Raw genomic sequence first — 24,809 nt, 5'->3', positions numbered from 1 at the left:
GCTTTGCTCGCAGCCTGGCGAGCTTCTCGCTGTGGGGGGGGGGGAGAGGGAGCCACGGCCCAGCGGTGAGGCCTTCGCGGCCCAGCGCCGAGGCCTTCGCGGCCCGACACCGGGCCGCAGACCGGGGGTTGGGGACCACTGCTGTAACTGACCCTCTTCCAGCCTGGAGAGAGTTGATAGGACAGAAGCTGTGCTTCAGTGGTCAAGTATTTCCACTTCCACTCCGCCAGAGGTCTCAGGGCGGCTCACAACAGTAATCAAAGACCTATGATCAATAGAATGTCCCAGGTTCAACCTCTAGCTTTCCCAGTTGGTCGGATTCCACCTAAGGCTTCCAGTGGGGGCCACGGCTCTAGTGGCAGCGTCTGCTTGTCAAGTCTCGGTTCAGTCTCCCCCATCAGAGAGAAAGGGAGCTTGGTTGCTGGGCTTACTTTTTATCATTTGAAAAGTGCTTAGAGAATGAGAGCTCCTTTCTGGATCAGATCCAAAGGTGCGCACAACAGTGGCCGGCTGGCCAGCCACCCTGTACCTTTAGGCTCCTGAAAGTCATAGGCATTACACTGATGTTTCATTTTGCTTTAATGGCCTTAAGCCATTGAAACACCTAATGGCTCTGTGGACACTTTGTACTCTCCCCCCACTATGGTTTCAGGATGACAATCTGGAGGCCTGGAACCCCAAGGAAGATGTTCCCACTAAAGGACTGACTGGACAACGGGAGACATCCCAACCGTAACAAGCAGCTGATCCAACTTAGCACAGACTGGTACTATCAACCCCGTCTCTTCAGAACTGCCTGCCAGTACACAGCATTGTCCACAACAAAGAAAAGGCTCCTGTGAGGGGCAATGGCCACAGGCTAGCTGATGCATCTCTGTACGATCGACTGTTCAAGTCTTCTGCCACAGACAGACACAGAGGCAAACAGTAATTACAAGGCAAAGCTGCCTTTCAGAGGATGCAGCCGGTCTGGCTGGTCTGTACGTGGTTCTCCGGAAGGCATCCATTACGAGGAATCATGCAGAGATTCAGCAGGTGGATTCCTGTGACAGCAGGCAATCTGATCCACATAATATATTTCTGGTAAGGCCTTGGGGGAGGAGCGTGTCTCATGGCTTAAGGGCCACTTAGCACTTAATACCCACTCAGGACGGCTGTCACGTGCCTGAGTGCCTCCTCCTCCAACCGGCTTGCCTGTCTGTCCAGCGGCCAGCCAATCGCCTTCCGTCCCCCACTGCTGACCACCCCCCTCCTCCTTACACTTCCCTGCTGCGTGAGAGCTGCCCCTGCCAGTGAGTTTCCTGCCCAGCCTGCAGTCTTTCCAGGTCCTAGGGGGAGGGAGAGGCCATCCACAGAGTTCTTCCACACACACACACACCCTAATTAGCACCCGTTGTGTTCCTGAATCCAACAGGCTTGGCACCTAGTGAGGAAATAAAAGGCATTGCTCTAATTTCCGTACTGGCAGAGAAGTCAATCCATTGTGGGTAAACCACATATGCTTGGCCTACAGTGAGTTACATTCACTTTCAAGTGACTAGGAGACACACTGAGCCAAACCCAGGAGGGCCATCCAGGAAAGCAGACTGAACTACAGGTGCTGTGGTGAGGACGACACCAACCTGGCTGTGGGCCTGAGCCTGCCCTAGTGTCTGCCCGTAATAAGCTGCTTGCTGTCTGTAATACTCTGCCCAGGCCATCGTGTAGTCTGGCTGGGAGCTGGCTTGAGAAGCAGCGGTGGCAGCGTGACCTGGAGGAGAAAGCGAAACACACACCGTCAGGAGGAGAGGAAGTCAGGATAGGAGGGCCCGGCCTGCTCCCAACACAGACCCAATCTTTAACCAGGATCGGTGTTAAGGTGGTCAGCCCTGGTTAGCTCTGGGGATGCCCACGGGCCGTGGGCTCCACCTGGCTGCTGTCAGCAGGCAGGCTGGAAAAGGGATTCTGCCTCAAGCAGGGCTCACTGGGGTTAGATTACTTGCTTAACCATGTGTAAGAGACAGCAGGGTGTGATAGTTAAGAGAGCTGGGCTAGGACCGAGGGACCCAGGAGTTGGTGCCCTTGGCTAGTCACACTTTCTTGGGCTAGCCCACCTTACAGGGTTGTTCTTAGGATAAAATGGGAGGAACTCAGAATGGTGCCAGCCATCATGCATCCCCCCTGGGAAGGAAGGTGAGGCATAAATGGAGGAAACCAGTGAATGTGGACTGATCAGAAGCCAACTGCATACAGCAGTCCCACATCCTCTGGCCAATCTGCCACCAGGCTAGCAGAAGGAGAAGAGTTGGTTCTTATAAGCCACTTTTCTCTACCAGAAGAGTCTCAAAGCGGCCTTCCCTTTCCTCTCCCCACAACAGACACGCTGTGAGGGAGGTGAAGCTGAAAGAGCCCTGATATTACTGCTCAGTCAGAACAAAAGAAGAAGAGTTGGTTCTTATATGCCGCTTTTCTCTACCCGATGGAGTCTCAAAATGCCTTCCCTTCCTCTCCACATAACAGGTGACGTAGGTGAGGCTGAGACAGCCCTGATATTACTTCTCGGTCAGAACAGTTATCAGTGCTGTGGTGAGCCCAGGGCCACCCAGCTGGCTGCTAGTGAAAGAGGAGCGGGGAATCAAGCCTGGATCGCCAGATTAGAAGCCCAAACTCCTAAGCACTACACTAAGCTGGCAACACTGAACCTCTGTCAGAAAAAACAAAGGCCAAGAAAGCGTTCTGCCAGCACAGAGACAGGGACTGTCTAACAGACAGAGGGCACAGGGAAACATTCTATGCCAAGAGGCATTGGGAGGGGGAGAAGAGAAACTATGGAAGAAATGAATAAAACAAATCGTCCTTTGCTCCAGCTCCAAATTTCTCTGGCATGCAAAGCTAGAATGTAAGGAAAGAAGGACTCCAGCCCAAGATGGCTACACACAGCAGAAACACTGGACCCGCCAGACCCGCCGTGAATGCTGGTGGAGTTGCTGCCAGTTGCTTTAGATGGGACGGGATTTTGCAACAGGAACTGCTCATGGACTCTGGAGCCAGGGCTCCACACACCCTGGACAACATGTGGGGATGGGCAGAGCAACAAAATGGAAAAGGCCTCACTCTGAACATCAGATCCCCTTTTATGCTTGCTTCCAACAAACAATGACATTTCTCCCACCAACCTGGAGGGCTCAGAGCCAGTTTTGTGTAGTGTTTAGGAGTGCTGGGCTCAATTCTGCGCTCCCCCACATGCGGCCAGCTGGGTGACCTTGGGCTCACCACGGCACTGATAAAACTGTTCTGACCGGGCAGTGATATCAGCGTTCTCTCTCAGCCTCACCCACCCCAGAGGGTGTCTGTTGTGGGGAGAGGAAAGGGAAGGCGAATGGAAGCCGCTTGGAGACTCCTTCGGGTAGAGAAAAGCAGCATATAAAAACCAACTCCTCCTCCTCCTCCTCCTCCTCATAACTTCTGGCTTATGGGCCACAGGAAGTGCCTCATTACTCTTCTCTACTTAAGAGCAGGTCCGTCGCACCTTAAGTAGAAACTGGCAAACATTTCAAGTATTAGAGGGGCAAGCAAGAAGTATTCTGAAGTTATGGAATCTGGATGAGCCCTTTTTAGAAGTGGCAGCAACCGGAGACCTGCCACCCCAAGGTACCTGCCTGTTACACCACTGTCCAGGAAGCCCAGCCTTTGCAGTCCCTTCTGCCTCCCCAGCCCCCGGCAGCAGCCCAGCGCTACTCACTCTGTTTCTTGTAATAGTCCTCCCATGCCTTGCTGTAATCTGGTTGGCTGTTCTGCTGCTGGGTTTGCTGACCTGCACAAAAACAACACAGGAGAGATGCTTGTCAGGGGGGGGACGACACTTGCCTCTCGCCCAGTGGCAATCAGCCCAGCAGGGTAGACAAGGAGAGCACACGCAAATCAGCTGCAGAAGGTGGAGAATATGTTCATGGTAAGATGGTCAAGAAGTCCAGGCCACTTCCTCTGTTCAAGCTGCAGGACGAAAGTTACACTGGAAGTGGAGGGAAAAGGCTGCTAGGGTGAAGAGGATGGTTGCTTAATCTCCGTGCCTGACTTTCTGAAGCAGGGTCCTTCCCGTGCAAAAAGGGTCCAGAGAGAGCCAGGGGGTTTCTGCACGTGGAGCCCCATGAACAGCTGTGTCTGCTTCTACCATCTCCCCATATGCCCACACACCCACCGGCTTCCTTTCCCACATCGCCCTCAAGTTCTGCTCTGCTGATTTCCTATTCTGCAAATAGAAAAGATGCTTTAAACATCTTGGAGAGTGGGAAATGCCCACAGTCCTTTGGGAAGAGCTCTCTGGGCCTAATCCCAGGCCTGGTCCTCAGCAAATCAGCCAATCTGGGCCTGGGTTTGGATTGTTTGCAGAGCTGACAGGTTGTGAACATTAAAAGAACTAGAAAGGTGGCATGCCAGAGAGAAGAGTCCTCCTGTAACCTTCAGCAGCTGCCTCTGTTCCCCAATCTAGTTCCTCATGGGCTCCATATTCAGGTTTCCGAACAGCTACACCAGAGAATTCGCTTCCACAACCTTCACACCCCCTGATGGCTTCACAACTTGCTTCTGTGCCCAAGGGACTATTTTCCACACTTCTGCCAAGAGCAACAGTAGGATATGCTCAGCAGGGGCCTCTAATTCAGGGGTCAAAAACTGGCACCAACCTGGGGTTTGCAATCCTGCTAGATCTGCAATCCCAACCCTCTAACACTAGAAGCCAAATCAGATCTGGTGGATCTCTTCTGCTAATGGTGACAGCTTCCTCTGCTGCAAGAAACCGTTCTACCCACCTTCCCAAGGGATCCAAACCAAAGTCTGTCTCAGGCTCCCAGGCATCTTTCCCCTGCTCCCAAACTGAAAGAAGAGGAGCACACAAGGGGGGAATTTACCCATCTACCTCCACATGTCTGAGCAAGGCACTGGCGGGGTTCAGATGCAAGGACAACCATGTGTGGTTGTGGCAGGAATGCACTTGGGGATCCCCCGCCTAGTTCATGACTCAAAAAATTCAAGTAGTTCTGCAGGTCTCATTTTGCTTGAATCAAGACAAGCGCTGTTCTTTCCACACCACAGGTAGTTTTACTTCATACATTTCTATCCAGCCCTCCCTACCAGAAATGCTCAATACAGTTAGGTATTAAGGTTACATTTCATGCAAGGCTTTAATGGTCACAGCCAACACTTTGAATTCGAACCAGAAGCTAAATAACCAAGGCACATCCTTGGTCAAGTGGGCACTGGTTTAATTATGGTCATGGGGGGGGGGGAGAAGAGGCTGGAGCTTGTAACTGGCACAGAACACCAGCTGCACTGAAAGGCCCAGTGATGAGTTCTAACTGCACACAAGGGGAGGATCCTGCCTCACAGTGAAAAGCCAGGTGTAGGGAGGTTGTTGCATCTGACCCATCTGAGACCGACCAGTGACTAGTGGAGAACATATTACATCATCGGACATGATTTCTGAATGGAGACTGAGCTTGCATGTTTCCTGATTGGGGGGGGGGGGAGGCCATGGTAGTTTGAGGGTGCACAGTGATGCTCCCTAATTTTCAGGTCACAGTTGACTGGGGAGGGGGGAATTTCTTTTTTTTCTGGGCTGGGATCCATGAGAACGAGATGCTCCCCAACCCCCCAAGACAACAGCATGAACTTCAAAGACCTTCCCCAAACACCCCCCCCCCCCATGCTTGAAAAGGGAAGAACATAATAATGAATATAAGCCAGGAGTTAAAAGATTCAAGTGGCAGGGAAATGCAAAAGGCACCAATGAGGAAAGCAACATGCATTTTTTTGGGGGGGGGAGGAGAGAAAAGTCTCCTGATTGTCCAAGGACACCCAACCTCAAGCCGCTGCCAGAGGGGCTCCTCCAGAGCAGGGGGTCTGGATCATGAACGGCTGGGAGGGAAGGAGCAAGTGTGAGGTGGATGGAGGAGAAAATGGGGCAGTGGAGGCTTGGGGGCACTTGAAAGGCTCCACCAAAGCTGTAAGTCAGCAACTTGCCTCTCTAGGGGTCAGGGCCTGCATGGCCAACCCCACCCCCACTGATGGCGACAAAGGCCTCCTTCAACGCCTCTTCTTCAGAGGAGAATTACGGGCTATGGGCAGGTCGAGAGGCCATGCTGAAAAAAACCTGTCCCAAGGCAAAGTGTTTTCACCACAGGGATGGCTAATTTATTGGAGGTGGGAAGTAATTAAAAACTGGGAGGAGGGGGGCTTTGGAGGCACAGGCGTGAGCATGCAGATCCTCTCTCCCCACGTGCACATTGGCAAGAAGCTGTGGCTTGAAACTATTGGGAGGTCAACAGCCACACAAGTCCTGCAGGGAGGGCTAGAAAGAAAAATGGCCAAGACTAGTTCTGACACACGCTTGCAGTCCTCTGGGCACGACAAGAAGTTTCCCTGGCCTGGGAAGCCCAGCTCTGTTACGCTTGGGACTGCACCCCCCATCAGTCTGTGCTCTTTTTTAGATCATGTGTTACATCAAACATGTGGTCCTATTCAGCGAGGTTATTTTCCTCTTGCACTTTTTAAAATGTTTCACGTGGATTTTGCTAACCAAGAGGACCCTCAGGAGCCTAGTCCACAACCGGGGTAGACCTTCAACCACTGATTCCGGCTGCCAAGATTCCAGCAACAACTGCTTGCATGCTTTCAAGCAGCGGTCCCCAACCTTTTTATCATCGGGGACCGGTCAACGCTTGACAATTTTATTGAGGTCTGGGGGGGGGGTAGTCTTTTGCCGAGGGACGTCGCTGCTGCCACCTGAGCCCCTGCTCCACTTGCTTTCCCTCTGGTGCCCCTGACTTCCCACTGGCCACTGGGGGTGCTGCCATCAGCAGCTGCGCAGTGCCACGTTGAGGGGGAGCCCCAGCCATGGTGGCCGCTGGAGAGCACCAAAGGTGAGCTGGCAGCAGAGTGGCAGGGCAGCCCCCGAGGCAGCAGCCGGGGAGGAGGACGAGGAGGAGCTGCAGCCCGACACCAACTGATCCACGGACCGGGACCAGTCCTTGGACCGGGGGTTGAGGACCACTGCTTTCAAGTATATAACTGCAGCCCAAAAGAACGAGAAGCTGGCTCTTGATTTTAAAGCCAAACCCAGGAAGAAAAAGAACTGGTTTTTATACCTTGCTTCTCACTATCCAAAGGAGTGCCAAAGCAGCACCACTCAGTGGCCCACAGTATGTGAGACAATGGAAGTGCGGAAAGAGTGCAAAAGCCTTGAGCTGGGCGAAATGGAGATGGGTGGGGTGTTTGTGATTAAAAATAAAGTGAACAAAACGGAGATGGAGGGAAGAGAAGTGGTCCATGAGGAGTTTTGTGGGTTATTTACCTAGTTTCTTATAATAATCCTCCCATGCTTTGGTAAACTCCACCTGGCCTGACTGGGTGCCATTGTGATCTGCAGCAGGAGGAGAAGAAAACCGTGAACCGCACTGGACACCAGTGTGTTTTGCACTCATCCCTGTGCTCCCCACTCTCATGACCGCCACAGGAGCCTGTCGATTGGCTGCTTGGAGGAGGCAGCCAAGAGGATGCTGAGACAGCAGAAGGAAACTGGGCCCCCGCCCAAGCATCATCAGCATGACGGTCAAAGAGGCCAGTAGCAAGAGCAGGGCCAAGATCCACCATCTTCTGAGGTCACTGGCAGCCACTCAGATGTTTGCCAAGAGATACCCTTTTGTTTTGTCAGGAATATTTAGGCTAGTGGAGGGCTAGAAGGTTTTGCCTCCCTGAACCTACGATTAACATGAGAAGCAACTTTCAGCCCGCGGTTTCAGAACGAACTACCTGCAGTCCTAAGACGTTGTCAAGCAGGGAAGCACAGGCCCTGTTTGCCTAAAGGCATCATGCACTACAGCCCCAGAGTCAGGGTGAACTAGAGAGCAAGGATGATGCACCCCCTGCCTCTCCTGGCCCACAGGACGGCAGGCATAGAAGACCTGCTAACGGCACCTAACCAAGGAGCACCTATGGAAGTGGGAGTTCAGGGTGGCCTCAGCTCTTGTTGGAGATGCTCCTGCTTCCACTTCAGGTGTGCACAGACAGGAAGACCTGCCCCACCCACCCTCGGCAGGCAAATAGAAGCAGCTGGCAGCAGAAGGAAGCCAAGCTAATCTGAAGTCGTGACAGGGGGTTAGAAGGGAGCAGAGAAGAGGGAATGCAGCACCCCTGCAAGTAGAAGGCAGCACATCAGCACTAACAGGCAGCAGGAAAGAAAGAGGCCAGAAGAGGCTTTTGTACATTGAAACTAGGGGTGTGCATGAAAAAAAAAGGGTGGTGGTGGTTTGGGTGTATTGGACCCCGATTTTTTTGCCCCCCTCCAAGAAAAACCAAAACCTCAGGTCCAAATATCACCATGGTATTCAGATCTGGTTTTTTTTTTTGAAAATCCCGATTTGATTTTTTGGAGGGGGAATCCAATAGGCCTGAAAAGAAAGAAACGTGAACATTCTTTTGCAGAAGAGTTAGTTTTTATGCCCTGCTTCTCACTACCCAACTGAGTCTCAAAACTACTTACAGTTGCCTTCCCTTCCCGCCAGCAATTGGCCGGAGCGCAGGAGCTGAGAGCTCCCTGCCACCAGGGCTGATCTTGGGCTGCTTCCGATTCCAGCTCAGTTTAAATTGAGCCGCAAAGGGAGGCAGCACCACCCCGTGGGCCTGACAGCTCCAGCTGCTGGGGCTTATCCCGGACTGGCCCTCCATTTGGGAGGGGGAGAGAGCAAAATGGTGGTTTTAAATGGCAGAGCTGTCAAGCTGTGAGCCACTTCTGCACTCTGTTTCACTGCCTGCTGGAAGGCTGAAATGGTGGCCTGCCATTTTGCTTCCCTCTTCTTGGGAGGACAGGGAGTGAAAAAGAGGTGGAGTCATCAAAGTGTTAGGCTTAAATGGCTGCAAGCCATTTCAACAGTCTGTTTTGCTTCCCCTTACTTGGAACGCTGGGGGGGGGGGGAATGGGATGGGACGGGACAGGACACACAAAATGGGATGGGTATAGCTGAATATCCCTGAATAAAAGCCAGAAAAATATGGCTTTAATTTGGGTCAGCTAAACTGGTAGCTTAAAATATCAACAAGGTATGGTTACAGCATTTTGTTTTATTTACAGTGTTTTATTTGGGGTGATCAGCATACCCAGCTGAAATTCAGGCTGTATTCTCAGGAGGGAGGAGACACTGAGGGCAGGCCCAGGGCACTTCTGAGCAAGCTGCATGTGGAAGAGCTCCAGCCTCCCGCTTGCCCACTTAAGAAGGCTCCTCGGGCTTCAGCTCCAGTCTGGCCATCAGACTGGCTTCCTTTCCCGCAGGCTTCAAGGGATGCTGTGTGAAGCACGGTGCTCCTGGGCCAGCATTCTGCACTCCGTTTGCATCAGAGACATCACAGCCTAACCTTGAAGAATTAAAGAGGAGTCTGGGTTTCTTGCACAAACCATCTTGAGCTCTACCCAACCTATTCAGCTAGTTTCAAAATGGGAGCAAGACAAATTTCTGCTGGAGGTATACCACAGTGCCAACACTGGCTGATACGGATCTTTCATGAATGTTTTCCTTGAATTCTTTTCTCTTTTTTAGGCTTCAGGCTAAAATTTGTTCAGATGTTCTATCATGATTGAGAATATGTTAGATTCCCTATGCCATTCTCATAGTGGGAAATATGGAGCACGAAAAACAAAACGTAGGGAACTTTACAGGGATGAAGGCATGTCCAGACGCTCAACAGTCCCCAAACCTGCAATCTGAAGAGAAAGCCCAGAATTCCAGCCCTCTTTCACATTCAGTGCACAAAAGTCAGTGGAATCTTGCAAGGCAGTCACAAAGATTGCAACGGTTCTCCCCAGCATCTAGTGTAGAGGCAGGCGGCAACTGAACATGGGGGTTACATTTAACTAGCCACTGATGGCCCCAACCTCCACAAATCTGTCCATTCATTTTCTGTTTAGCTGGCTGCTGTTGTTCCATTTATCCTGGGGCAGCCATGAATCCTACATGTTGCAGGGAACAAAGAATGCCTCCTGATTCTGCCACCAATCCACAGCCCATTGCCTCCCATTCTGTAATCCAGAGACACTTACTTGGAACCTGCTGTCCTGGTTGCTGCCATGGCTGGTATGTGCCACCCCAACTCTGCGTCATGAATGCCTGAGGACCGCTGTGGAGGACAAAGCAAGAGGGTTGGCAAAACCAGACAGACACCCCAGCACTATATGCATGGCTGGGGGGCATATGGGATGGCAGGCAGCGCTCACCAAAATGCAAGACGGTAAGCTTAACATCCATGCCTGATGTGAGCTCCACGTTTGGCACTGGTGCCAAAACAAGGTGAACCCCTTGTCTTCCTTCCCCCCTCCCACCTGGCATGGCTTGTCTGTCAACTGAACAAGGTGGGGAAGCTGCCTGCTCTGCTCCCCCCACCCCACATACTCCTAGAGTATAACGACAGCCAATCCACTATAACCACCCAGGCAGAAGCTTTGGAGTTTCCCTGGAGGCAGCTCTCAAACCAACACTCCTCTGTTCCATTCATTTCTCTTAGAAATAGAATATCCCAACACTCTACCTAATAGGACATAAACTTAACATATTAGAATAACAGAATAATATTGCTGGAAGGTACCTTGTGGGTCATCTATTCCAACCCCCTGCACTGGCAGTCTTCAAGCAAAGGTTGGATACACACTTTTCTTGGATGCTTTGGGCTGATCTTGCGTTGAGCAGGGGGTTGGACTAGATGGCCTGTATGGTCCCTTCCAACTCTATGATTCTGTGATTATGTGACTATGAATGACTTAAAGCACAACACATCAGACCAATCAGAAATAAAGGACTAACCACCTGTGCAGGGATGCAGCTCCAGACAGACAAAAATATTATTCCAACAAGCAGCCAGCCCAGCATCAGACCTAGCAACTTATCAGAGCCCATCATGATGTCACTCCCCCATCCCCCAGGCACAACCAAATCCAAGTAGGAGCCAAGGCGACAGCTGTACTTATTTCTTCATTTCTTTAAAAAATGTCACAGAATCTTTAAATAGGACAGGGTCCTATTAAATAAAAGAGTAAGGCCATGTGGGGAGGAGTTAGGGCGGGCCCTGTCCAGGATAAAAACTCAGAGGGCCCAATCAGGAGCCGCAAAGCAGCTCCTGATTGGGCCCTCCGAGTGTCCATCCAGGGCCAAGCAGCCAATGGGGAGGCGTGCAAAGTGCCTTCCTATTGGCCCCTCACCAGGACAGACCAAAATTCCATTCACCCAGCCCAGTCTGGCTGCCAGTCTGCTCCTGACCACCAAAGGGAGAGGAGGTCAGTAGGGCTGCCAAGGGGGATGAGAACAGAGGCTGCGCCAGCCCTTTTCACCTCAAGGCTGTCCTAACTGTCATGTCCAACTGCAAATTGCCTCAGAACCCTGACAGAGCTGGCAGGAGGCTGCAGAGTGCCCCCCCTCCCCTCCCTTCAGGCCTGCTGCGAAGGAGCCTCTGACAGGCCCTGACTGAGGGGAGGAGGCCTTTCCAAGAGCAACACAGGGGAGCCTGAGGGCCTTCCTTTTGAGGGCTTTCCCCTTCTGCCAAACAGTTGCCTGACAGGGAGGCTACAGAAAAGCCCCTTCTCACTTAAAATACTGCTCTGGCCAGGGGTTAGACACAGCCAAGCCATGTGTCTTTCTTCTTTGCAACTCTCTGCAGATTTGAGGCCACTGCACAGCGTTATTCTGCAGAGGAAACTGGCTCTTTTGTCTCCTGTTTCATCTGCACAACAACCTGTGCAGTAGGCCTCAAGTCTTTCAATTCAACAACAACCTGTGTGGGAAGCCTTAAATGTTTCTTCTCTACCACAACCCTGTCCAAAGTAGCCCTTTCTGTCTGGGGAGCTAATCTTTATACTCTGCAGGTGAGCTGTAATTCCAGGAGCTCTCCATGCCACACCTGTAGGTTGGCTACCCTGGGTTGGAAATATTCCTGAGGTTTGGAGGTGGGACTTCAAAATCGTACAGTGCCTCAGAGTCCAGCCTTCAAATGAGCCATTTTTGCCTGCAGTTTGTAGGGAGTGGTGCAGGAGTGTCCCTCCTGGCCTATGGGTTATGGCCAGCCCTTATCAGCAACTGTTTGTATTCTGGGGCGCAGACAGGCAGACCAGCATCAGTCCTGTGAGTCTGGAAAGTGCAGGAAGATCTAAATAAATATTTACAGCCTGAAACTAAATAGAGAACAAGTAAATGTCTGGAGACACATCGTAACTGAAATAGTAACTGGCAAATAACCTTGGCCTGGCAAATAAAAAACAGTATTAAAAAGCTTACTAAGGTCAAGACTGCTGTGCACAGACAGTCTTCCTCTTAGGGTTGCCAGCTTCCCTGTGAGGCTCGCTACCCCACCTCCCTCATGGGGAGTCTGCTATGGGGAGAGAAGGGGAAGACGATTGGAAAATGCTTTGAGACACCTGAGGCCTGCTGGGTCACTGCGGCCCATTCCCAGTTCTCTCAGATCTCTCACAACCCTACATACCTCACAGGTTGACTATTGTGGAGAGACAAATGGAAAAGGTGTTTGTAAACCGCTTTGAGACTCCTTTGGGTAGTAAGCAATAGGGTACAAAAATCCGTTCTTCTAAGGAGCAACCATGAAAGAAGCATGTGGGTACATAACATTTTACCAACAGTGAAAATATAGGAGACAGAAGGAACAGGGTGGACACCTGTGTACTGTGACTACCCTATGTGTATTAGGGCAGAGGGGCATTTTGGTGAATGTGGCCTAATTCACACAAGAAGGGAAATGACGCAGAACTGGGGGGAATTGGTTGCCATGAAATCTTCCCCTAAGAAGAGTCTCCAGTCTGATTTTCCCTTCACATATCTGAGGACATGGCTCTGGAAAGCTCATCTGTAACCACTATGCCAAAATTCCCAAAGGTCAGTCCTCTCCCACACTCAACGAACTTTCCACACCACAGGTTCTTGACACCCATATCTCCACACCCATGGCCTCATTTGCCACCATGCCACCACAACCTCCCACACAACACACATGACAACCCCATGCCCTTACAGACTGGACAACTCCTCCCCTTCCTCTTCCCACTGCCAAGCTCTAGCGCCCGTTGTATTCTTGGAGACAACGGGCTTTGCCCCTAGTCATTTCATAAAGTAAGTTCATAAAATCAGCAATTCTGTGTGGTAGCTCTCTAACCTCTGCTTAAAAACTTCCAAAGGAGAACCCGCCCCCTCCCGAGGCAGCCTGTTCCACTGAGGAACCGCTGAGGCAGCTGCCTTTCTTCCTGATGGAGCTCAAGGAAGTTTAAGGTAAAGGTATCCCCTGTGCAAGCACCGGGTCATGTCTGACCCTTAGGGTGACGCCCTCTAGCGTTTTCATGGCAGACTCAGTACGGGGTGGTTTGCCAGTGCCTTCCCCAGTCATTACCATTTACCCCCCAGCAAGCTGGGTACTCATTTTACCGACCTCGGAAGGATGGAAGGCTGAGTCAACCTTGAGCCGGCGGCTGGGATTGAACTCCCAGCCTCATGGGCAGAGCTTTCAGACTGCATGTCTGCTGCCTTACCACTCTGTGCCACAAGAGGCTCTTCCAAGGAAGTTTACATAGAATAAAAAACATAATAAAACAAAAATTGAAGACTTGTGGGGCCACCACTAAAAAGGCCTTTTCTCTTGTGTTCCCATTCAAACAGTACCCATTTACCCAAGAGCTGTTAACCCAAACAGGGAAAGGTACATTTCCAGCAGTGGCAACATTATCACAACTTCACAGTTCCCTTAAAGGAATCTTCCCCCTTATCATCCCTTCAGCTCCACTGCTTTCAGATGTCTGAAGCACTCCTGCTCGCTCTCTCTCTCTCTCCCTCTCTCACACACACACACACTGCTCATCTTCAAATTCCCCCTCCTCTCCCTTTTCCACACCAGCCCCTGATCCCCAGCCACTGCTGAAACTAAGTCTACGTACTAGGAAAGGTGCAGTGCTCTTTGGTGGAGTATATGCCCTTCATGCAGAAAGTCCCCGGCTCAGCCCCTGGCATCTCCTGACCAAGGGTCCCCAGCAACGGGGCTGAAGCAGTCCTGCCCCAACCAAGACTATGATGGAGTGGACAATAACAAAGCCAGATACATTGACGACTTCGGATCCTGAACAGCATGCCCAAGAATGATGGTTCTGGGTTCAGTGGCGGAAGGTCCCAGGCCCAATTCCCATGTTCTCAGGCAGCATCAATCGCCAGTCCAAGGAACCCAGGAGTGAGGGCAGGACTTCCTGTTCCTCCCTGAGCTCCACTGCCACTACTAAGCTTGCTGGAAGAGTGGACAGAACAAGCACCTTCCTCCACGTCTCTCTCTCCCCCATCCCATGGTCTCCTGCAGGACAGTTCATACTGTGCTCAACTTATCTGTTACACCACAAGCCGCCTCACACAACAAGGAGGCCCTGCAGAACTACTACTTGAAACTGCATTCAAGGGCTATGAGAAGCAAGTGAGAAAGCTTACTTTTGATGAGTGGCAGGTGGCTGGCTGAAGGGGTTCTGCCCAAAGCTTCCAGGGCCCCCCAGACTGGTACCCTGTCAAAAGAAAAGTTGGGGTGAAAGGGAGAGAAAGGAGGCTTATTGGGTGCTGTCAAAAGGGTCTCAACATCTCTTTCTCTTTCTTTGTTAAATGTCCACAAGCAATCTGCTTTTCTGGATTTCCACAAATGTGATGCATTGCGAATGGTGGAGTTCCTTCCTCCTCCAACTCTTTGGTGGAGTTCCTTCCACCATTGCTCCCCCAAGCATCTTGTCCTTGCCGGGGGGGGGGGGGGGGAGGAGGCATGCTCTCCGGTGGCAACTTCAGGACCGGAGACCTCCAAATAGGGTGGGGGCTGGGAAGCCTAAGCAGCCTGCACTATACTCACGCCGACTTTCTCATCTATGAGATGTCTGGCAAGCTCAATCTGCTGGGGGATCCCCCGAATGGTGAATATCCGCACGTTGGGGTCTGTGTTCGGAGGTGGGTTCCTCTGAAGCTCCACATGGGCTCCAGACTGCTGGTTGATGCTCTTGATGTTCTCGCCGCCTGTGGAAGAGTAGATAAAGAGGGGAGGGAAAGGAGAAAGAGCAAGAGAGACAAGGAGAGTTCAGTTGCTTTGGTTATTCGCTTTATGTTGTGCTCAGTCAATCACTGGGGAGGAAGATTTACTGTGACCTGAGCCCATGGATGGTGGGGGCCTCTCAAGCAGATGTCAGGAAGGCCTGGAAAGGAAGGGACTGGAACACCTTCCAGCATCCTCTACCCTTTCCTTGCAGGTAACCTTTTAAAAGCTGAGCTGGCCCCAAGGCACATGTGGAAGGACAAAGGGCTCCTGGGTGAAGCTGGGAAAGTCTGTTAGCAGAGGGAGACCAACACTGTACTTCCGTCGGGGAGCAAAAGGCGCACAACTATTTATTTTACTTATATACCGCCCTCCCCGAAGGCTCAGGGCGGTTTACATGAAATAAAAAACGATACTGGTAACTTCATTTATAGTAATAACAAGGTGATAAAAACAACAACAATAACAATAACTAAGTTAGCTGTGTACTATTCTGAGCCACCACTGGCACGGGTGGAAGAGTCCTGCAGCCACTTGTCTCTGCCAGTAAATGCCAAAGAGATATTCACCTGCTGACCTACAGCCTCTCCCTTCATCAGCAATTAACAGCACTCATGGAGGGAAAAATGCAGAATCATGAATGGCACAGTAGGAGACAGAGTCCTGGAATGGGGTGGTACACATTGGGACTCCAGGAAACTTTAATTTCTCACAGCACATTCATGTGCACACCACCACACAGCTTTGTCTATTAACACACTTCAAAGAAAATGGATGCCCATCTGCCTTGAACAAAGATCCCCTTCGCCCACCAATGCAATGAGCAAACAGGAGTGGTTTGTAAAAGGGAGGAGCAAGACTAATGGAAATTTGCTTTGACTTGGCAGCCAAAAGGAGAGCAAAAGAGACACATACAAATGAGGGGGGGAGTGTCTTGTTTTTAATGGAATTTGCCTAACAAAGGCTCTTACTGCAGCTAGAATGGCTGAATTCTCTTTCCTTCTGTTGGAATTTCACACAGTTAGCCTCACTGAAGCAGAGCAAAAAGGGGCAGGGAGCTGCCATATGTGGCATGATCCCCCTCCCTCCTCCCAAATCTAGAAGGGGCCACCAGCTGAAATCTAAGGCTGCAGGAGTGAGGAGGGCAATCTGTTGAAGGGGACATCAATTGTCAAGCATCTTCAACTACTTGCTTTTCCAGTGGGGACATGAAGAAATGTCCCCCCCCCCTGCACATTGATAGCCAGGTGACTCTTTCCTCTTTGCTGAAAATAGACAGCTCTTGCTGCCCCAAATCCAGGATAATATAAATTTGTCTATGCAAACAGTACAGCACATATCCCCAGGAGCTCCTGACTGGAGCTGGGAGGTCTGCCAGCAGAGGATGTAGCACCTAAATAGGCAGGCTGCCTACAATTCTGAACAGCCAGCTCCCATCCGACTGCACCTACACACACAGGCACAAACCTGTAGCCCACAGAAAATCAGCACAGGCCACATGCTCCCCCCCCCCCATACCCACAGTAGTTTTTAAACACAGACCATTAGTTTGAGCATACTGTTTGAAGAACAGGAACACAGATCCAGGTAGGTAAAGCTACGTGGGTCTGAAGCAGCAGAATGACGTTTGAGTCTGGCGGTATTCTTAAGACCAAGTTTAATTCTGGTTACAAGCTTTCGTGGATATGCAAACTTCTGAGATGCAGGAATGCACACAAAGCTTATACCCAGAATAAAGCTCTGTTGGCCTTCAAAACGCCACTGAACTCAAGCTTCTTCTAGTCTAGCAACAGCTTCACCGCATCTAGAAAACAGACAGTGACTGACTCCACTGTCTGACTGGCTGACTCCAGTCAATGGGGGACAGGGAGCTTGATGCCCCAAATAAGGACTTTCATCCAAGTAAACCACAACATTTTGGCGGGTCTCACGTGTGTGGGGGGGGGGGGGAGGAGAAAAATACGCTGAATCATTGCACTTCTACCCAAACAATGAGGCAGAATATATACAGGGCTTTACCTGTTCCATGACCCCCTTCCCCGGTTTGTATTATTTTGCAGCTGTCTTCACAGCAACAGACAAAGCAATTCAGTTACACATTTTAAGTACCTTCGGCATTTAAGATTGGTTTCCTGAAATGTTCTACGTGTTCTTAACACATTATTGTGGACTGTTTGGTTAATCCCCAGGTAAGCTGAAAAATGACACACTGCAAATTAAATGAATCATAGAATCATAGAGTTGGAAGGGGCCATACAGGCCATCTAGTCCAACCCCCTGCTCAACGCAGGATCAGCCCTGAGCATCCTAAAGCATCCAAGAAAAGTGTGTATCCAACCTTTGCTTGAAGACTGCCAGTGAGGGGGAGCTCACCACCTCCTCAGGCAGCCTATTCCACTGCTGAACTACTCTGACTGTGAAGAATTTTTTCCTGATATCTAGCCTATATCGTTATACTTGAAGTTTAAACCCATTACTGCGTGTCCTCTCCTCTGCAGCCAACAGAAACAGCATCCTGCCCTCCTCCAAGTGACAACCTTTCAAATACTTAAAGAGGGCTATCATGTCCCCTCTCAACCTCCTTTTCTCCAGGCTGAACATTCCCAGGTCCCTCAACCTATCTTCATAGGGCCCCAGATCATCTTCGTCACTCTCCTCTGTACCCTTTCAATTTTATCTACGTCCTTCTTGAAGTGAGGCCTCCAGAACTGCACACAGTACTCCAGGTGTGGTCTGACCAGTGCCGTATACAATGGGACTATGACATCTTGTGATTTGATGTGATGCCCGTTGATACAGCCCAAAATGGCATTCGCCTTTTTTTACCGCTGCATCACACTGCCTGCTCATGTTTAGTTTACAGTCCACAAGTACTCCAAGGTCTCGTTCACACACAGTTTTACCTAGAAGCGTATCCCCCATCCAGTAGGCATGCTTTTAATTTTTCTGACCCAGATGCAGAACTTTACACTTATTTTTATTAAATTGCATCTTGTTCTCATTTGCCCATTTTTCCATTGTGTTCAGATCTCGTTGAACTCTGTCTCTATCTTCCGGAGTATATGCCAGTCCTCCCAATTTGGTGTCATCTGCAAACTCGATGAGTCTAGATCATTAATAAATATGTTAAAAAGTACCGGCAGAGCACCGAGCCCTGAGGTACCCCGCTAATCACCTCTCTCCAGTCTGATTGACAACAACTCTTTGAGTGCGGTTCTCTAACCAATTCCCTATCCACTTAACTATCTGAAAATCCAGATTGCAGTCCTTCAACTTATCCATTAGAACATCATGGGGAACCTTGTCAAAAGCTTTACTAAAATCCAAGTAAATGACATCAACCGAATTTCCCCGATCCAGCAAACCTGTTACTTGGTCAAAAAAGGAAACCAGGTTGGTCTGGCAGGAACTGTTGGAGACAAATCCATGCTGACTTCCTTGGATCACCAAATTGTCCTCCAGATGTTTGCAGATCGCTCCCTTTAATATCTGCCCCATTATCTTCCCCAGTGAGGTCAGACTCACTGGTCTGTAGTTTCCCGGGTCATCCTCCCTCCCTTTTTTGAAGATCGGAATAACGTTTGCTCTCTTACAGTCCTCCGGGACATCTCCAGTCCTTAAAGAGGTTCCGAAGATGATGGACAAGGGCTGTGAAAGTTCTTTGAGTACTCTCGGGTGCATTTCATCCGGACCAGGGGATTTGAATTCATCCAGTGCAGCTAAATGCCTCTCAACAACCTCTCTATCCATGTTAACCTGCCACCCAGACACTGTCCTTTGGCTATGGCCATCTCTAGATGTGCCTAAACCCTTTGACCTGTGGGAAAAAACAGATGTAAAATAGGCACTAAGCCTTTCTGCTTTCTCTGCATCCTCCGTTAAGAGTTTGTCCGTCCGCACCCAACAGTGGGCTTATTGCCTCCTTTACTTTACGTTTGCTCCTCACATAACTGAAAAATCTTTTCTTGTTACAATGGGCTTCCCTGGCCAATCTTAGCTCACTCTCAGCTTTGGCCTTTCTGATGATTGATCTACAGTGCCTAGTAACCTGTAGGTACTCTTCTTTAGAGCTCTGTCCTTCCCTCCATTTCCTGAACATTTCCCTTTTCTTTCTTAGTTCCTCTTGAAGTTCTCTGTTCATCCAAATAGGCTTCTTAGAGCTCCTGCAGAGTTTTCGTCTTTCTGGGATAGTCATTGATTGAGCATGCAATAGCTCTTGTTTGAGTAGCGCCCACCCTTCACATGCTCCCTTCCCTTCCAGCAGTCTCGTCCATGGTATGACACTCATCATGTCTCTGAGTTTATTAAAGTTTGCCCTACGAAAATCCAACATCCGCGTCTGGCTACTAGCTTCCTTGGCTCCCCATCTCAAAAGGAATTCTATGAGGACATGGTCACTTCCCCCTAGGGTCCCCACTTCCTTCACCTCATCCACCAACTCTTGCCTGTTGGTCAGCATTAAGTCCAGTATGGCTGAACCTCTTGTGGGTTCATCTACCATTTGATAAATGAAATTGTCAGCCAGGCAGGTCAGAAAGTTGCATGACTGAAGGGGTGGGGCAGTCTGCCAAGGTCATAGAATCTCCCAGAAAGGCACAAAACCACGTGAATAGCTATGAGTCCAAGGACGAAAGACGAGTCAAGGAACTAAGTCAGCCTGCTCCCCCTGAGAACATACCAAACTATAGAGGGGGGAAACTTGAGGACGGAATGATTTTTACAAACTGTCCCCTATGCCAAGGACTTTTCACAGCACCTTCTTAACTACAAAAATAATCAACATAGTGAAGCAACAAAAATTGAGTCCAATACCCCTCTAAGACCTACAAAGAGTTATTCAAGGCGTGGCAGGCACATTTCCTCAGACACTGGAATAAGGATCATGAAAGTACAAATATAAGGCAGAAGTAAATTAGTAAACTGTCACAACTTCCAAATTACGCAGTATTAGTAGTTAAGCCCGCTGTACTTGAAATACAGAGGGCGCTAGGAGGGCTTTCCCTCCCCTTCCCAGGCCAGCTTCCCGGGGCCTGTGGGCCTACCTCACCTCTCGGTGGGCAGCACAGGAATGGCCGCCATGGGGTGAAGGTGGGCCACGTGGGGGGGGGGGGGGTTGGGAGGCACTTTGCGCCTTCCAACTGGTCAGTCCTGGGGCAAGGGGCCAATCGTTGCCCCCCCCATCCCGGACAGCGTCCATCCCCCCCACCCCTTACTGATTTATTTATACCGCTCCACGGAGCGGTTATAGATGATGCTAATCCTTTGCTTAAAAAGGTAAGCAGTCCTTTGGGTTCAGTTGTAGTTCACAAAAACATTGGAGAAATAAAACTGTAACGGTTAGTAATTAATGGCAGACACTTTCCCAGTTGTGAAAAGAAATAATTAAGAGAGACTAGTTGCTAGCCCCATAGTGACTGATAACTGAAAACATCAAACCAATGAAAAGCTGCTGAATAAATAGGTCTCATTCTACAGTTCAAAAAACTAATTAAAAATTATCACGCCATTAAAAATAATTATTCCAGCCTTATTTATGCTGAAAATGAAATAAACTTGCATCTGAAATACATTGCCAGCAAGGTGTCAATCAGCAGAAAGAGAGGAGCGGAGATCATTTAAGTGCTTTGCAGCCAATAAGGCAATTTCTAAGGAACACGAGTGGCAAGCCATCCGCTCCCTCTGGCCCGGCAAAGTCCAGTCCATCCACTGCTTGGCCTTGGAGCAAAGGCCTTGCCAGAAGGGACCTTTGCCCTCTGAGAGGCATTCAGAAAGATTCTAAACGCCAGCCCGCTGCCTCCAGGAACAAGGTCGGGGTATTGATAAATAGCTATTTACTCAAGAATTGCTGCTTGTGTACCTCCACGCCAATTTAATTTAATTTTCGAACAGGGTTTGTTCTGTAGGTGGCTGTGTGATCTCGCCCCCACCCTCCAATTAGAAGCCCACACAGAAGAGTCACAGCTTTGGTTGCAAACAGGCCATGGCTTTGTCCAAAAGATACAAAAGAAGCACCGTTTCCTGGGGTCCAAGTACTCATTTCTTTTGTTGCCACTGGTCAAAACAAGTTTTGCAGGTTTGAGAAGGATTGCGAAACCCCACAAATGAATGAAGCCTCCACGGAGACAACGGCGGGAGCAGCGTTTGCTCACTGCCACCAACTCCCTGGCTTAGCATACCATGAGCTCTTCCCCTTGGAGCACAGGGAAGCCCAACAGGTTAGGTCTTTGGAGAAGGCAGCACGGAATGGCAAGCACAATGCCAGGCAGCACCAGGAGATGTTCCGTGCCCCTTTTTGCAAACAGGGTCACCCGCTCTGCACATGGCACCCGTCCATTCAACAGGCATGCTCCATTCTTCAACCTGACGCCCCCCCAGCACTGCTTGAACAGCCCCCCCTCTCCACAGCTGGACAGCAAAATTGTAAAGCAATTAATCAAACAGCAATAAAAGGCTGAGCTGACAAGAGCAGTGTTGGGCCACATTATCTGCTGAGATGGGGGCGTTTATCATGGAAATCCATCCGGGGCCCACGGAGGCTGTGGTCTGTTTCCAAGTGCTGGCATGCAGGAGGATCCTTGGACGTTCGAAGGACAGCCTTCCCCTCTTTAACATACAAAGGGAAGCTGCACCCCACAGCCATCCACAGAATGTGCAAAGGAAAGGGGGAGCACAGACCCACCCACAGTTCTACGAGTCAGCCAAACACTTGTTTTTTTGTGTGCAGGCGGTGAGAAGGGGCAGTTGAGGGTCACAACTCAGATTTTAAAGGCACAAGATTGATCTGCTCGTTGTCCATGGGCACCGACACTGTTCCCATTGGTTCTGTGAATGACTGGGGGACATCCCCTGAGACTTGGCGTCTCCAACCAGGAAGATGTTTATAATCAAGCTAGTATCAAAGCCCATTTAAAAAATGGGCTTTGAAAGAGGGGGGGGGCAGGCAGAAGGGTGTGAGAGGGTGGCTGCGGCTCCCTTTGGCCCGCAAAGCAGGCTAAAGGGAGTGGGAAGCCCCCCCCCCCCACCGGTGGTGCTGCTGCTAGAGGCTTCCTTTGGCCCAGCAAGCGCTGTCACCACGGCAAGAGTGCTTTCCAGGCTAAAGGGAGTGGGAAGCTCCCCCCCCCCTCGCCGGTGGCAACAGGGCTGCCCCCTCCCAGCAGGAGCATATCTGCGGGCCGCAAAGCCCTGTCGCTGCCTCTCTCCTCGTGGGCGACAATGGAGGCTGCAGCCACAGGGCTTCTAGCAGGCAAGGAGGGAGGGTGGGAGCTGGAGGGGGAGGCCAATCAGGGTGGACCTGGATGGACAGGCCCCCGGACAGTCTCCTCCCAGGAGGCTGTTTCCCAAATATATAAGGGAGCAAAATACTGTTAAGGATAGATCAGTTAAAGTTGACGTAAGCACGGGAAGGACGTCACCTGATCAGGCCCATTCAATCAAATGCCCTGTTTCCTGCAGGGAGCAGACCCAGATGTAAAGCACACATCTCCCATTGCTGACTCTCACCCCCCACCCCACAGCAACTGGCATTCAGAAGTATACCATCTCTGATCATGGAGGTTTCATTCCTTGAAATATACATCTCAATTTTAGAAGAAATCTTTTTCCAGAGATTTTTTTTTTAATCCCACTTAAAAATATTACTGAAAATCAATTAAGTGGAATGGCGAATAGCAGAAATACAGCCAGAACAGCGCAGGCAAAAGATATGGCCTTCTCCCAAAACTCAGTGAAAGGGTGGCAACCAAACTAGCCTGTCTAGGCAGAATAATCCAAAGAGTCCCCACTGAGCCCCACAGCCAGCAGCTGCAGCCTGTTCAAATGCCCCGTGAAAACTAAGACAAGGGCTGCCTTTGCCTTTAGTGGTCGTGAGTGACGTGATGGCTGCACTTTGTGGGAAGTGTCAACAAAATCAGTTTGCTATTCACCATGAGTCCCTGGGACGGGTCGAGCTACAAATCAAGCCTCATGATGCAGATTGTGGTGTGTGAACATCTGCCAAAGGCTCCACAAGGGGACTTCTAAGGTGCCTGCCCAGCATTGTCAGAAAACGGGAGGGGTTAGGTGGGGCTTTTGCTGAGCAAGGCTTCTGATCGTCCATTAGAGATCGGCTCTACCGAGCAGATTAAGGTAACGCTGTTTAAGTGGCACCTGCAGACAGTTTTCCCAGGGCATTTAAAAAATAACTATACTTCCTCTGTGTGTGCCTCCACCTCCCATGGCAGCCATTTTGTGGCTGCACCTATCTCCCTCTGCCAGAATTCCAAAGGAAACTGCCAGCTGAAAAGGGCAAGGAATACCAAGCCGTGTTTCTTTGTAGCAGTAGAACAGAGAAAAAGTCTAGCAGCACCAGAAAAAGTGAGCCATGACTCACAAAAGCTCATTCCCTGCTAGTCTTCTCAGCTGCTAGTAGACTCATGCTCTTTTCTACTGCTCCAAACACCTGGTGGTGAAGGTCCAAACCGGCAGACTCTCTCCCAGTATTGAAGAGCTCCCAGCTGTTGAGCAGCAGCAGGGCTTGCGAAATTTGCAAGCGACATGAACACAAGAAGGAGGAACACAGGAAAGGTGTTCCACAGATCAGGAGTGATCCTTTCCTACTCTTCAAAGGAACAGCTCAAGCGACTTTCCTTAATCAGCTCACGGAGAGGAGCCCGGATGCCCGCACAGCTCACCTTTGCCAATGACAAGGCCGCATTTATCAGCTGGCACTGTGTAGGTGATTTCCTGCACACCTCCAGGAGTCCCAACGCTCCAGTCCCCACGGCCACGGCCTCTCCCACGGGCCACAGCCAGGCTTCCAAAACCATCACGTTCCTGCAAGGGAAAAACACAGTAGATGCCGATGCATGGAGAAGCATCTGAACTTTACCACTAAAACCACAGAGGAGCCTTACTGTGGCTGCTGCAAAAACCCGCGGCATTGGCGCCTTCTGCTAATGCAGGGAGTACAGGGGAGAAGAAAGGGCACTGGTTGGTGTGGCTGCTCAGCGCAAAGCAATGTGAAGCCTGTGCAACCCAACCTGGGATTTCTGCTTTGTAAGTGTAGAGGAAGATATAAAGCCATGGTGCCTGCCAATACGTTTTTGGTGTTTGTTCAGTGTTTCTTAGAAAGTAGGTGGGGCCTGGTGGGCCTCCTGCCCAGCATGGCTTCTGACTGGCTATATAGGTTAAAATAACACTGTTCTCTCTCTCACTTCTTTTCTCAGTGCAATTTAAAAAATCATGCCTTGGGTTTTGTGTATGTGAGTACAGTCGCCATTTTGTGGTTGTGCCCAACACTGTGTCAGAATTCCAAAGATGCCTGCAGGCTTAAAAAGTTTGGGGACCCCTGATTTAAGGTGAGCACTGGGGGCAGGAAGGGGAGCTGAATATTCTCTACTCACTGCTGTTCCCCTCCACTAGGATCAAAAGCTGAGGTGCTACTCATCCGTAGTGTCACCTCTTCTTTCTAAGAAGGAGCCAAAGGATAGCCTGTGCGGCAGGCAGTGCAAAGCTTAGAGGATTGTCACCCATCAGAGATACAGCTCCTCCAGCAGCAGAAGCAACCAATGCGATCATGCACCCAATGCTCTGCTGGCAGCTTCAGCCCCCATTCTCTGGAGATGCTGCAGGCTGCCCTGCTCACCTGCGCAGTGAGAATGAGCTCATTAATGATGTGAGCTGCGTGTTGACACCGATCCGGAAGACCCATGACCTGTGCGACTCTTTCTGGGCTAATCCCATCGTCTGTGGAAAAAGAGGAGACAGGA

The 24,809-nt window shown here is 50.4% G+C and overlaps 1 protein-coding gene across 5 annotated transcripts in view; it reads right to left on the bottom strand.

The window, feature by feature from the left end:
- Window positions 1-24,809, bottom strand: part of FUBP3 (far upstream element binding protein 3) — a 95,980-nt gene that overhangs the window by 3,359 nt on the left and 67,812 nt on the right. For 3 of the 5 annotated variants that reach the window (XM_077306814.1, XM_077306816.1, XM_077306815.1), the window contains 8 exons: window positions 24,686-24,786; window positions 23,733-23,874; window positions 14,887-15,047; window positions 14,484-14,554; window positions 10,067-10,143; window positions 7,328-7,396; window positions 3,722-3,793; window positions 1,623-1,750 (listed from right to left, as the gene is read on the bottom strand). In XM_077306814.1, coding sequence (XP_077162929.1) covers window positions 1,623-1,750; window positions 3,722-3,793; window positions 7,328-7,396; window positions 10,067-10,143; window positions 14,484-14,554; window positions 14,887-15,047; window positions 23,733-23,874; window positions 24,686-24,786 — 821 coding nt within the window. The remainder of the gene's footprint in view (window positions 1-1,622; window positions 1,751-3,721; window positions 3,794-7,327; window positions 7,397-10,066; window positions 10,144-14,483; window positions 14,555-14,886; window positions 15,048-23,732; window positions 23,875-24,685; window positions 24,787-24,809) is intronic. The other 2 variants (XM_077306817.1, XM_077306818.1) reach the window with 1 other exon arrangement.

The sequence above is a fragment of the Paroedura picta genome, chromosome 12 (assembly GCF_049243985.1).
Source record: "Paroedura picta isolate Pp20150507F chromosome 12, Ppicta_v3.0, whole genome shotgun sequence".
In the NCBI taxonomy this organism is placed as follows: Eukaryota; Metazoa; Chordata; class Lepidosauria; order Squamata; family Gekkonidae; genus Paroedura; species Paroedura picta.
The sequence above is the reverse complement of the archived record's forward strand: the minus strand, read 5'-3'. Positions and strand labels throughout refer to the sequence as shown.